This window comes from Ambystoma mexicanum, chromosome 6q (genome assembly GCF_040938575.1).
Source record: "Ambystoma mexicanum isolate Mex_15411 chromosome 6q, UKY_AmexF1_1, whole genome shotgun sequence".
NCBI classification, from domain to species: domain Eukaryota; kingdom Metazoa; phylum Chordata; class Amphibia; order Caudata; family Ambystomatidae; genus Ambystoma; species Ambystoma mexicanum.
The window spans coordinates 815,929,357-815,944,285 of record NC_090937.1 but is presented as its reverse complement, the minus strand read 5'-3'; the positions used below and the strand labels follow the sequence as shown (position 1 = coordinate 815,944,285).

Below are 14,929 nucleotides of genomic sequence, written 5' to 3'. Positions count from 1 at the left end.
CCCCCTTAAGCACTCCCTTGTGCACCCACTTCTTAAGAAACCCTCTTCCGACCCCTCCTGCCCGGCTAACTATCGCCCAATCTCCATCATTCCCTTCCTGGGCAAGCTCCTGGAGAAACTGGCCATCTCCCAGCTTAATCTCCATGCTGAATCTGTTGGTAGTCTCCATGACCATCGGTCTGGCTTCGGAGCTGCCAGAAGCACGAAAACTGCTCTCCTGGACATCCGTGAGGACCTACTGTCGAACCTTGACTCCAACACTCTGTGTGTTCTCATTTTGCTCGATCTCTCTTCTGCCTTTGATACTGTCAACCATGCCATCCTGCTAACCTGGGTATCACTGGTCAGGCTCTGGCGTGGCTGACCTCTTTCCTCTCCAATCGACCATCCCAAGTCCAACTGGGGTCCTTCCTCTCGGACATATTTTTCTCTACCTGTGGTGTCCCCCAGTGATCTAACCTCTCTCCCTGGCTGTTCAACCAGTATCTGGCACTCCTTGCCCACCGCATCGGCGCTCTCTGCCCCAACTTTCAGTGCTATGCGGATGATACCCAGCTCATTTTCAGGCTACCCTCAGCCTCCTCCTCTCCTTCCCTCATCTTTGACTGTTTGTCTGCTATCCAGGAATGATGTGCCGCCAATGACCTCTGCCTTAATGCCAGTAAGACTGAGATGCTACTCATCGGCACACCCACTCCCTCCTTCCCTGCAGCTCTCTGGCCGGCCTCCCCTGGCCCTCTTCCTGCTCCTACCTGCAAGGCAAAAAACCTCGGGGTCATCTTTGACTCCACACTCTCCTTCTCTCCTCACATATCTGACGTCTCTAAGAAGTCACACTACCAGCTGCACCTTGTTAGGCAGAAACCTGTGCAGTTCCCTCTGGGACCACTGCAAAAGATTTAAGACTACATGTGTTTGGCAGTAAACCCACTTGGTAGCAGTCTGTACCACACAGATTCAATGAGTAGCTGTGGCTGAGCAGTCAGATTTCCCTCAAAAAGAGTTAGGCAGTATACAGAGTATTCACAATAGGTGAAAAGAACACAGTAGAACGAGCAAACACTGACCAGAGCTTGGTGTAAAAGAGATCTAATTATTTATTTAAAACCACATCTAATAAAACACACAGGCACTAATATTAAGCAGTTCAAAAACACGGTCACTAAAAGATATACACTCCCTTAAAAGAATATTAGACAAGTCTTAAGTAAAGCCCCACTTATTTTCAGACAGCGGTGAGCGCTTAACGCAGATGGCACTCTAATAATTCGGTTTAAAAGGGAGAGAAAGGCAGAGCATAAATTGAAACAGATCCCAACACTTTCAAAAGAACACAGCAAGAGAGGAAGGCAGAGTCAAACCGTGAAGTAAAAGTTCAGAAAGCCGGACCCACTTTAAGAGGATAAGGACGAAATATGTCCAAGGTCACACGGTTGAAAAGTGCACAAAAGTCTCGAAAAGGTTCAGAAAGAGTTGGACCAAAAGAAAGGGACCAGTTAGATGGTCAAGGCGGCCAGCACAGTCCAGAAGGTTAAGGGATTATTATTACCTTGTAGCAATCTTTAGAAAGGGAGGCCTGGCGGACACGGTACCTTAAAGTGGTGAGAATACTCCAGCGGGGGCAGTTGTTCCTGGCAGCGGATGCAAGTCAGTGCTTCGTCCGGGGGAAGAGAGGATCTTGTCGGGGAGGAAGACAGGAGTCCGTTGCACTGCCAGGGAAGAAACCAGCCGCGGAGTTCTCAGTTAAAAGGAGCGGTCCTTTTATTCGCGGTCCAGTGGTAAGTGGCTATCTGGTTGCCGGGGTGCTTGGCACGGGCAATTCGACCACAAGACGTCCTGGGATGCGAGGAAAAGAAGGTAAACTGGTTGTGCCCACCAGTCAGGGGAAGAAGACTCTCCAGCTGGGAAATCTTCTCTGTCGTCGGGAAGTGGTGAGTCGGTTCCGCAGGGCTCCACCGGTGGTGTCGTCCTAGCAGGTCGGATCAGCTTCTCCCTTGTCGGATTCTCAGGTCCTTTGGCGACTTCTGAAGTTCCAGTCCCAAAAGCCCTGCTTTTATGCAGCACACCCCCATTCACTCAGCCTAGCTGTCAATCAAACATGCTAAGTGGTTGGGCCAATCACACAAGAGTGCGACTTGAGTTACCAAGGTAACTCAGTCCAGGGTGCCTAAACCCCCTCCCACACCCACTGTGGTACCCAGACAGAGTGGCACCACTTTTGGAGGCTTATGTGGAGGAGCCTGCCAAAAAGTGGAACAAAGGGCTCTGCTTGGGTTGGAGTCACAGAAGAGAACACAAACGCCGTTTTAGAATCGAGTTCTGGCAAAAAATACCAACCGGCGAATTAATATTAAATAAATAAACTGGCGGTATGTTCGAGGCTATGAGAATTAAATAATTAAAGTTGGTAGCCTCGAACAATGGGAAAATCCCATAAAGATATATACGCGGTCGAATATAAAAAGTAGTATCCACTGCCACCAGCCAAAACTCGATCAGGGGGGACGGAGACGTGCCCCCTCGACTAACAGACCCCGGGGCAATCAAATTGCCCCTACCAGTACGTCCACAATATGATGCTTTGTATTGGTTCTGTTAGTAATTTGGTACTAGTAAAGCCAATGGTGACTTTACATGCCCTGGGAGACAGTAGTCAGTCCCAGGGTATGGAGTCTATGGTGGGGGTCACCTAGGACACCCCTGTGTTACTGCACCGAGGGTGCTGTGTAACACACATAGAAAAAACACATGAGACCCTATGGAGTAAAAGACCCCATAGCCCATAAAACACATAGATCAACAAAGGAATACCCCAAATCATGTCCAAGGGTGCGAGGAAAAGAGTCTCACTCTTGGCAGGAGAAAAAAAAACTCCAGAAATCCAGCAAAGCTGCTGGGGGACTCACTAGGTTAGGAAATTCAGCCTAAACAGAGAATTCTCCCTACCAGTCTGCACTTACCTTGCACTTGCCACCAGCTGGCCCTATTATTTATCTATTATTCTACCATGTACTGCACTTTTCCCCCCTCCCTTTCCCCTTGCACTTTCCCTTCCCCCTACCCATGCACTTGCGCGATCTGAATGACTCTAGCCTCGTCGCGCCTTGAAACACTTGTGTATAGGCGCGTTACAAATGCCATATCATATCATACACTTCTATCACAGACGGGTGCAGATACATTGCGTCATGTGCACTGAGTGTTTAGGAAAAATACATGATTCCTGACATGAATTCCAGAGCATAGTGGATGGAGTCTGGTGGAGACCAGATGACATGCTAATGATGTGGGACGTTTAGTTTGGACTCTACTGGGTGACATACTGTACTGTAGGCTTAACGTATATTTACTTCCTCAACCCACGTGTGCTCCTTCCCTATCCATCCCACTACTAGCCCGTGCCAGCAGTTGCTGCAGTGCTAAACATGTGACATGGAGCAGCAGCAGTGTGATGGGCTGGTGGTGGGCCGATCTAGCACTGAGCTGGCCCGGTGGCCCGCACCACGGGCGGAGCCCACCAGGGCCGGCATTAGGTTGGCCAAGATTTTGTGGGCCCTGGCACTTATTTTTTTTTACAAATTAAGCACTGGGTACAAGGATTTTGTTGCAGGCCGCCTGGCCGAAAGCACCACCTCTATCGCGTCATCCGGTAGGTCCCAATCCGTATACCTCAACCTTTCAGATACCAAGCGTGAAGATTGAGAGTCTTGACCTCTGGATGGAGAACCAGACCCCCCCGCCACAATAGGGAAGACGGCGTGGAGGGCAGATGGACATTTCTAGAAGGTCTGGGTACAATGCTCTCCTGGCCCAATCCGGAGCAATGAGAATCATGTGGGAACCGAACCTCCGTAACCTCCGCAACACTTGAGGAATGGCGGGGACTGGAGGAAACGCGTACAGTAGTGGGAATGACCAATCCACTACGAACGTGTCTCCTAAGGCTCCTCTTGGAAGAAATTCCCTTGAGCAGAATCTCTCGCACTTCCGGTCGACACTGGTGGCGAAGAGATCCACTTGCGGGGTTCCCCAATGGGCGAAGATCTCCTGAAGGACTTCCTGAGCCAACTTCCACTCGTGAGAGGATCGTGCTCTGCCTGCTCAAAGCATCTGCCGCTGCATTTTCGTCTCTGGCCAGATGAACCGCTGAGATCGAAATTCCCTGCTGCATTTCCCAGAACCAGAGCTGCATTGCCTCTCTGCACAACGGGAGTGACCCTACCCCCCTTTTTTGTTGAGGTAATGCATGGCCACTGTGTTGTCCGTCATGATCAGGACACTCTTCCCCCCCGTACAGCCGTCAGAAAGCCTTCAGGGCAAGCCTGGTGGCCTTGAGCTCTAACAGGTTGATGTGGCGTTTGTACTCTGATGGAGACCAACGGCCGCTGGCGGTCAAGTCGCCGGCATGAGCGCCCCATCCTGTGAGGGAAGCGTCCGTCCCTACAGTCACCTCTGGCCATGGTTGACAAAACGGCTCCCCCTTTATCAGGTTCCCTTCGTTGGCCCACCACAGAAGATCTTGTGGGACAGAGTGGAATCTGAATGGGATCTGACATCTTGCCTGCGAACTGTGACCCACTGCATCTTGAGGACCCATTGCAGGGATCTCATCCTCAGCCTGCCCTCTGGCACCAGAAAAATGCAGGATGCTGTGAGGCCAAGCAACCTTAAGAATTTGAAAGCCGGGAGACTCTGGGCCTGTTGAAACTGGTCTACCATCTGCACAATGTGATGAGCCCTCACCTTACGAAGCGAGCACTTGCCCAAGGATGTGCCCAACACAGCCCCGATATACTGGAGCTGTTGGGAAGGTGTCAGGTGCGACTTCTTGAAATTGAGGGAGAAGCCAAGCCTGTGGAGGGAGCGGCAGGTGTGATCCAGATGATCCAATGCTTGCTCAGGAGATTGCGGCCGGATCAGCCAGTTGTCCAGGTAGGAGTAGACTTGATTCCCCCCTCGCCTGAGGTAAGCTGCCAACCCCCACCATTAACTTGGTGAAGACCCTCGGGCGGAGGTCAATCCTAACGGCAGGACCAGAAACTGAAAGGGCGAGTCTCCAGCCGCAAACCTCAGGTACTTTCTGTGCTGGGGATGAATCGGCACATGAAAGTAAGCATCCTGTAGGTCCAGTGACACCAACCAATCCTGAAGTTGAAGGACCTGGAGGACTTGAGAAAGAGTAACCATCTTGAACTTGTCCTTCCTGAGAAGTTTGTTCAACCAACGCAAGTCCAGGATGGGTCTCAATCCCCCGTCTTTCTTGGGGATCAAAAAATAAGGGGAATACGATCCCTTGTTCCTCTCCGCTACAGGCACCAGTTCTATAGCTCCTTTCTCCAGCAGGGTTAAGATTTCCTGCACAAGGAGCGGAAAAGCATTTGACAAGGTTAATAGAAATCACCTTTTGTCAAAGTTAATGGTCTAGGGTATACCTGAGGGGTTGTTGTCGATGATACTAGAGCTTCACAAGAACACCACGGTTAGAGTCAGTATGGACTATGAGGGGTGGTTATCCGATTCCAGGTAGAAAGGGGTACGACAGGGTTGCCTGGGGGCACCCCTCTTCTTTAATTTATACCTGGCGGATGCAGGCGAATATCTCCAAGCAGCAGCATTGGCCAGTCCGGTGATTAATGGGAGTAAAGTGCACTGGCTGGCCTACGCTGACAATGTAGTCCTGCTGGATAGCACTGCGGTAGGACTACAGTGTTTATTGAACAAACTTGACTGCTATGCAAGAGAGAACGGTCTCTTCCTTGAACCCTGCTAAATCCAGGATCTTGGTCTTTAGACAGACCAAAAAAACAAACAAAAAAAAGAGATCAATTACTCTCTTTGGGAGATGGGAGGGCAGAGTTATAAAATCTATGCCTCTGCTGCAAAATGTAAAGTGGAGCAAGACATACAGTTAAAGATCATGCAACTCATTCCCCAAATGAAAAAAAGATAAATGAAATACTGCAAATTCTCCATCATTCCCTTGATAGAATATTATCAGGCTAAGGTGATTGCAGTGATTCTGTATGGATTAGAGGTGAAAACATAATTATGGCAAGCAAACTTGCAAAGATGGGTGGGGCTCATTTGGAAGAGGGTGCTTGGTTTTCCAGCAAGCCTCCCGGTATCTTGCATCAGATTCGAACTGGGGTTGAGATCATTAAAAGTCCAAGCAGATTGGAAGTTAACCTCTCTGTATCGGTTGATTAAGACAGCGCAGGAGGGTACACTTTATGCAGACATCAGAACCCACATGGAAAATAATAGATCAAAAATGCTGATGAATTTGGGGTTGTGGGTGGAGGAGACACTAACTGAAGCAGACATAGATCTTCACACCTTAATTCAGAACCCACTAAAGACAAAAAATGCCTTGGATACAATGGATTGGATCTTTACAACTGAAAATATGCGTTCCAAGACGAATGCAAATTCTTTCCTGAGAGGGGAAAAAAACTGTGCCAAGTCACAAAATACTTGGTGAGATTTCCCGATTGCAAAATAAGGAAAAAATTCCTCAGATTAAGACCGATTATAGCACAAACTGGGGACGTGCTTCCAAGACGAGGAATGAGGGATGCAATCAAGTTTTGCTGTCCTAAATGTAAAATCCAGGAGAGTCAGAGCTTAAAGCATCTCCTTATGGATTGTGGGGGAACTTGGGATAGAAGATCCTGTTTATTTGAACATTTTGGTGTGAAATCGAAAAGATTTCAACTGTGTATGTTCTGGGCCTGGCTAAAATCTGGTCAGAACCAGGCTCTCAATAGCAGTGGTACGGGTGCTGGAGGGTTTCAATCGAGTGTTTTAGAGGGATGCCATCATCAGTAAATCTAAGATGCTTTAAATTGGGTCCCATACTGTCTGAATCTGAACTGCTGTGATTGAGGGATTGTCACATTCCGTCTCTCCTGCCCTACATCTTTGTTTCCATCTTTGCCAACCTCGTGGATATAAGCTCCACAAGTGAGTGTTGGATGATGGGATTGTTGAGTGTAATGATTGGTGCATGGTATTCTTTGATGTTTGTTCTCGTCTATTTGATTTTATATTTGTGTATGAAGGAGGAATTCTTTTTGTTTGTAAATCAATTTTTATCTTTTTATATGTACATGTAAAAGGTTAAAATGTAACCAAATACATTAATAAAAAATAAATAAAATAAATAAAAAAGTAGGTGAGTGAGGATGGGCTCCTCAGTGACGGAGGGGTCTGTGATCATTGCATTGGTGGTATGGGGTGTGTGAGAAACCTGAAGGTGTCTCCCTGACCTGTCCCCAGGGATCTGTCATCCTCTGTAAAGTCAAAAGTCTTTTACAGACAAACCATTGGAAAAACGAGGGGGAAGGGAGTCCTGTATAGTAAGAAAATAGAAGATACTGAGAGGCTGGCAAACATGAACCCAACAGAGGGATGCCGGTATAACAGGTCGAAGCATGATGCCCAATGAACATTGTGAATAAAAGCCATAGTCAACCCGATGGACGGAGGCTGATGTTCGAAAGGGGTCTGAGCCCGAAAGAGGGTGACAGGGGTGCAGAATAATCACCCTAAATGTAAGCAGAGGGCCTGAACCCTGAAGAGGGGGATCCAGGGGTGAAAAGCCATCACCCAATGACATGTGAAGATATTTGAATGCAAGCCATAGTGAACACAAAAGAGGGAGGCCAACATTCAAGTGGGGTCTGAGCCCGGAAGAGGGAGACCCAGGGGTGAAGAACCATCACCCTAGTGATATCAGAGAGGAACTTTCTTGTCTATTATTTTGAACACATCAGGTCCTAGGAGGAAAGAAACTTTTTGTAGAAAAAGAGACTTAACCATCGAAGGTCCGGATAGCTAAGAACGGAACTGTTGTCTTGTGCTGGGGAAAGCTCGAAAGTGTGCTGGTTTCTGCTGGGGAAAGCTCTAAAGTGTGCTGTGCTCAGGAGTCCCGCCTTGTCCCGTGCTCAAATCGTGGGGAAGGAAGACCCCCGGCTACCACATCCTGGCTTTCATTTGTGAACACTTTTCTTTCTTGTGGACACCATCCTGTTAGGCAGAATCCTGTGCAGTGCCCTTAGGGACCACTACACACAATTAAGACCACAGGTGGCAATACATGTTTTACCTTTGGTACAAGCCTGTACTACTGAGTTATAGTGTTAGCAGTAGCAGAGCAGCCAGGCTTATCTCAAGAGTATACGAGCAGTAGCAGAGATTACACAAAGGGACCACAATTACTGTGGCTCAAGCAAACACTGACTTAAGGTTTCAGGTAAAAAATAGAAGTACATTTATTATTAAACCATCAGTTATAAACACAACACCTCTATTAAACTTTAAACAAGACCACACGTTACATATACTACAACTAACCAATTCACTTAGTACAGTAGGTCTCAAGGTAAGTACCCTGTGTTTGAATGAACCGGTGTTATGAACAAAACATGATACCGCGGATACGGTTGCGATCACTTTTTGACACTTCGGTCTACTCAATAAACGCGCATCCGTGACATGAAATGCTACCGGGGCAAAAGCACACTTAGCACCTGAGATACCCAGAGGGAGTTGGAGGCAAAAATCACAGGAAATACCCTAGGTTAGGCAGCCTGTATCGAGAAACACTCAGAAACAGGAGTTCAAAAGTCAAAGGGTCGGAGCCAGAGTTAAGTGACACCGGAGACCTGCTGCCGAAGATCACACCGTTAGACAGTTCACGATTCAGTGTAGCCAAAAAGTACTTTGATATTGTCAATGTTTGGAAGCAAAAGTTATAAGAAGGAGGGAAGACAAGGGCGAGCCTTGAGGATGAAGAAAAGGGATTCACCCAGTTTCCTCGAGTGGAGCACAGTACCTTATTTGAACGATGCAGCTGGTGCCCTGGCAGTTGTTCCTGTTGGTTTCCCGCAGACCCACGATTCCTGGAGCTTCGTTGTGAAGGAGGACGTCTGAAGGGGGTCTGCACCACACAGGGATGAAGCCGGCAGCAGCGACAACGAATAAAAGGTGCGCGCCTTAACAGGAGAGGCTCAGCAGGTGGCTATCCGGACCACTACAGTGTGCAGCGATTTCGACCACGGCAGAGATCTCTGGCTGAAGAAGATGAGCTGGTTATCCCCACCAGGCTCAAGGGAAGAAGACTTCGGACTGGATGATCTCTTAGTCGTTGAAGGGAAGATAGCTCAGGACTGCAGCAGGGCTTCACCGGGACGGGGTAGTTGCAGCAGCCGTCGTTCTCTCCGCTTCTCTTCGGTTCCTTGTAGTTCCAGAGGCGACTGACTTCTAGCCCAAGAGACCTGCCTTTTATGCGCAAAACCCCCATTCACACAGCCTGGCTGTCAATCACGCAGCAGGGGGGTTGTCCAGCCGGGACAACCACCTCAGCCAATCATGGCAAAGTGCGACTTGGGTTTCCTAGGATACCCTGTGCAGGGGGCGACTACACCCCTTCCCCACATTCAGTCTACCTAGACACCCAGGCGCCAAGAGGAGGGCTTCTTTGCAGAAGCCCGCCAAAAGACGGTGAAAAAAGAAGGCAAACCTAGTTTGCCACGCAAAGTAAAACACAAGAAGGACTTAACAAAAAGAAATGGCGAATAAACCCAACCGGAGCCAAAAGAAGGACGATTTGGTCAAGCGGGTTTATGTTCGAGGCTAATATAATAGCCAAGAACAGTACCATGTTTATCTAATATAATCGCGGTAGAAAAGTTAGGCTAGATAGCACTGCCACCAGCCAAGTCTAAATGTTAAAAGAGCGAAACAATGCTCAGGGAGGTACAGACAGAAAAGGGTACAGATTAGCCCTTTCCAGTACTCCATATAAGATGGGGTGTACTGGGTCTGTGGTAAAACTGACTATGTAAAGTAAATGGCAACTTTACCTTTCTCTGGGGGACAGTAGTCAGCCCCAGCGAAATGGCGTCAGAGGGAAGTCTTAAAGACAACCCTGGGTTACTGCACTAAAGGTGCTGTGTAACCCATACAATAACAGGGGCCCCTGGAGTGGTGTGCTCCAGTGCCCAAAATCACACAATGAGTAAAAACACATAAGCCAAAACACATGTAAGAGTGGAAAAAGGATGTACACTCTTACCAGGTGGAAAAAATAAAACTCCAGAAATCCAGCAAAGCTGCTGGGGGACTTACTAGGTGAGGGAAATTAGCCCTAGAAGGAGAATTCTCCCTACCACATCCCACACTCTTTTTGTAGTTAGTTGTAAGGTTTGGCAATAGTTTTTCTTTTTAGTATAGGCCCTTTTGTTTGACAAGACGCCACTAGGACTGCCTTATTATAGTACGATGGTCGTAGCTTGCTCCCATCTTAGATTTAGGTTTAGATTAGGCATTTTCCCAACCTACCTATCTTTACTGTTGCCGCATGAGTTCCTTACAGGGGGTATAAGTGCGAGCAAGGCTATAGTCCTATGAGGCTTAACGCCAGATAGCAAGGACAAGCAAGTTAGTAGGGAAAAACTGGTAGGGCAGAGAGGAAGGTACCCCTTTATTGGGACATGCTGATTTTATTTTTGTTTCTTAAACCAGTTTTATAATATTATATGGCTCTTCTACAGATATGCCATTACGATATTGCAGTATGTTTTCACATAGTCTGTCAATGTGAAAATAACATAATTAGAAAACCTACTTTGACTGCATTATTTTTATAGGCGTTTTACTTGAACATATTTTTGTAAAACTCATTACCTTTGGTGCACCATCCTTCTGAATGCCCACATCATTAGTAGCAATTCCTTTCACACTGCCATCCTCGTGAAAAAGAGCCTGAAACAAGAAAACAAAGATGCTAAGCTCATTGATCTGATTTTTTAAGTAACCAAACAAACAGATATTTTCTTCCACCTACAATGGCAATCATTGTGTTGTATCTGCTACAGATACACACACACTATCAAGATATAAATACTGTCATCTTCAACGGAACCTTTAAAATAGTGTGCAAGATTTTCAGTCAATAACTGAATGAAATGCAAGAAAGACTAAGCTTCAAAACACAGTAGTTACCTCAGCGGCTGCATAGCCAGGATACACCTCCACCCCAAGTTCCTCAGCCTGCTCTCCCAGCCACCTCACAAGGTGGCCCAGACGCACAATGTAATTGCCATGGTTATTCATTGGGAGTCCTAGAAATGGAACACAAGCGGTAACAGTTATGAGTCCTCATTTAAAACCTAATTAATTATAGGAAGAAAAAACATTAACATTTTTCTTTTAGGAACTTTTTCTTTAAAATAAGATGTGATTTGAGGGGGCGCTCGAGAGCCCAGCCAAGATGTCTGCTATTTTTTGAGCTCTCGTGACATCTTTGGTAAATCTTGTAAAAAATCCTGCGGCCGGCAATGGAGAAGTGATTTGGTCTTGCATATCGAGAGCTGGAAAACCCAACAACCGAGAAATCCTGCAAAGTGCCTGAAGGTGGAGTCAGGAGCCACCAGCAAAAGGGTGAAGGTTTCGGAACTGCCTGAAGGAGTGGCAGGGGAAATGGGGGCTATTAAGGAGATGTTTACAGGCTGGTATACATACCTTGGACACCAAACTTGATTCCCTCACACATGTAAAGTAGACCACATGAAAGTGCGTTTTGACAGATACAGAGCATGGCTCGATGCAGCAGAGGACTGAATTTCATTAGTGGAGGATAGGGCGGCGTCAGTGTCGGGGGGAAATGGAAAACATTAAGAAGGTTTTGAAAACTCACTGACGGACAGTATGACCAAGAATTGCAGTCCCGAAGGAACACCATTCGGATCGTAGGGATGTCTGAGGCGAGTAACATACATTTTATGGAGCTTTTTGTGGAGCAGCTCCTGAAGGAGGTGCTGAGCCCGGCCTGCTTCTCTGTATTTCTGGTTGAACTGGCACACAGAATCCCGGGTCAGAGACTGATCCCTGTGGTCCCTACGAGGCCGGTCATACCCAGCCTGCTCAACTACAGAGATCAGGATGCAGCCCTATGGCTGGTGCAAGAGAAGGGGCAGCTGGTGTATAAAGGGGACCAGATCCGCATCTTCCCAGACTTTTCCACCAAAGTCCAGACCTCGAGGAAGTCCTATGGATATTAAGCGAGCTATGAGGCCCAGAGGAATCAAGTATGCCATGATGTGCCCGGCAAAACACAGGATGGAACATAACTGGAAGACCTTTTTCCTTTTTTGCACCGGAGGAAGCCAGGGGGCAGGTGTGATGAGAGGCGCGCCCAGACAGGACAGGAACCCCGTCCCCAATCGGAGCATCCTTTGGGGCAGCTGGGCTTGGATGCTTCGGGGAGATGACCAGTGACTTCGATTCATTGCCCTACTGCCAGTTAGGGGTCCATTCTTCGCCTGCTAAGGACCTGGGCTGATAGACCCTGGGGGTGCATGCATAAGGGCGTATAGTGGGAGGAGAAATGTGAAAATGTTTGTTCAAAGCTGGCCAACTATGTGAAAGTGGGGGATGTCGAATGACTGCTTACAGTGGCCTCCCTGTGAAGTATGCATGCATGTAACAGGGATGGTTAATAGGGAGGGATTTAGTCACTGGCATGTTGAGGTTGCTGGTGGGGGTGGGTACTTGGGGCTGGTTATTAAACTTGTTGACATTTGGTGTTTTTGTTTTGAAGACGGCCAATGCTCTACACAGTTACTGCGGGGGAGTTATGTACATAACATACTTGTGGGCCTGGCCTTGCCAGCAACAATGGGGCCCGAGTTGGAGAGGGTTCCGGTACCGAGAGGAACCTCACCACCGATGGATGATAATCGGTATGGCTGTGCACCACACTAAGGGGATCGACCTCCTTACATGGAATGTCCGGGGTCTTAACTGTTATTAGAAAGCAAGGAAAGTTTTATTATATCTTAATAGGCACCATGTAGAGATAGCTTTCCTGCAAGAAACACACTTCCTTCCGGACAATGAGGTGCGCTTTGCCAAGCAGTGGGGCTGCCATCGCTACTACTCCTTTTACTCTATATTTTCCAGGGGCTTAGGTTCATTGAGTCGGCTAGAGACCCTGAGGGCAGGGCACTGGTGATCACGGGTTGCATACATAACTGTATGCTCACACTGGTTAATTGTTACAGCCCAAATACTGACAATATGGAATACTTAGATTGGATCGGGCAGCAGCTGTTAAAGCATAGAGATAATGTGATCATATGGGGAGGCAACTTTAACACAGTGCTGGACACAGGGTTAGACATATCAGGCACCCTGCGACCACTCACGAAGGCAGCGAGTAGAATAAAACAAATGGCCAGCCTTTATGGGTTGACGGACAGGCACCCGCTTGGCAGGGAATATAGCTTTTACTCATCAATGCACCTTTCGGCCTTACGTATTGATTATGTAGTAATGTCCGACAGGGGGCGAGATGTACCACAGACTGGAATTATGGCACGCCCTGTGGTCCGACCATTCACAAGTCAGTTTGGGGTTCTAAGTCCCAGGAAGCGTGGCGGGAGGCGCTGGCTAGAAATTCAAGCAGAGTGCGCTGATGGATGCAGTATTCCAGGCTTCCATTCAAGAGGGGATTGACAACTTTTTAAAGGAAAATAAAGGCTTGGTGCCCCATAGTATTATGGGAGGCATTGAAATGAGTTATTAGGGGGCTTTTTATTGCTAATGCAGAATCCTAAAGACAATTAGACAGGAGCTGAATGAACAGGAAAAAAATGCTCATGGACCTGGAAAGGGACGAGTATAAAATAAATTATTCTGGCACGCAGGCCCTGATGCACTCCACGCTAACACTTATCAGGGAGACTGCTCAATGGCAGTGCAAATATTTGGGTAAGCGGGCATCAGTCAGGCAATATGGGGAGGTGCAAACGCTAGGGAGGACTGTGCCCTGGGTGGCTCGAGTGGAAACACCTAGGACAACTATACATGTTATCACCGATTCAAGGGGTGTCTTGCACCACACGGACGTAGGCATCACTAAAACATTTTCCGAATTCTATGCAGACATGTATACCACTGTACTGGAAGTAACCCTGCAGCAAATCGAACAGTATCTAGATGAGGTTGCGCTCTATTAGTTTTCATTGGAGTAAAGAAAGGGGCAACAGGCTCCCATCATGGTTCAGGAGATCAGTCTGGCTATTCAAAATCTACCGGGAGTGAAGTCCCCAGGGCCGAATGGCCAATCAGCAGACTTCTATAAACTGTATGCTAGGTCGTGTAATGAATCAGATGGCATCATTGCTCCTTTTCGGGCGGGGACATCCCCCCCCCCTCATGTGGCCAGTGGACGGCAGCCGCTTCCTGTTCCTGACCTTGGGGGAAACTATATGAGGGAGGATCACATGGGGGGACGAGGAGGGAGACAACCCCTAGGAGGGATTGGGGGTGTCCACAGAGACATGGCATCCCCTTTATCCTTACAGGATGAATCGCCCCTACCCAACATCCTAATGGCCTTTTCTGGTCACTTCACTGCTTCCGCAAGGGAGAGTGCTGAATTTCTCTCTATCAAACCTCCAGAACAATTCTCAAACCTTGAATTGCCCTGTGAATAGGATAAAACCATTTATCCAATATTTCCATGCAAGTTAGTAAAAAAGAAACTACTATTCCCAGAAACACCATAACACTGCGACGAGGAAGAGGGATGGAGGAAGGCAGAGCAGAGGAAGCCCCGAGCACAGGCAACTCTATAGTTGTGAGCATACGCCTGTGCCCGGGACGTTTAAAAAAAGATCACCAGAAGAAATGGGAGACTGCTGGTGGGAACGGAATGCAGCTCTCCATGTTGCAGAAGACCCGAAAAGAGAACATTGGAACCAATTGGCTCATGCAGTGAGCAGCAGAGAACACTGCAAAGAAATTTCCATGCAGGAACGCCAGAAACCAGCACAGTGCTCCTGGGCGTTCAGCGGTGGAAAACCAGAGAGCCGCAAGGAAACTAGAAGCCCAGCCAGAGCCACAGGGACGTGGAAACCGA

At 47.8% G+C, this 14,929-nt stretch overlaps 1 protein-coding gene across 1 annotated transcript in view; it reads right to left on the bottom strand.

Annotated features, from left to right (window-relative positions):
• ETFDH (electron transfer flavoprotein dehydrogenase) overlaps positions 1 to 14,929 on the bottom strand; it is a 920,962-nt gene that overhangs the window by 611,164 nt on the left and 294,869 nt on the right. Inside the window, exons 5-6 of the mRNA XM_069631338.1 lie at positions 11,008 to 11,126; positions 10,690 to 10,767 (exon numbers count right to left, since the gene is read on the bottom strand). Coding sequence (XP_069487439.1) covers positions 10,690 to 10,767; positions 11,008 to 11,126 — 197 coding nt within the window. The remainder of the gene's footprint in view (positions 1 to 10,689; positions 10,768 to 11,007; positions 11,127 to 14,929) is intronic.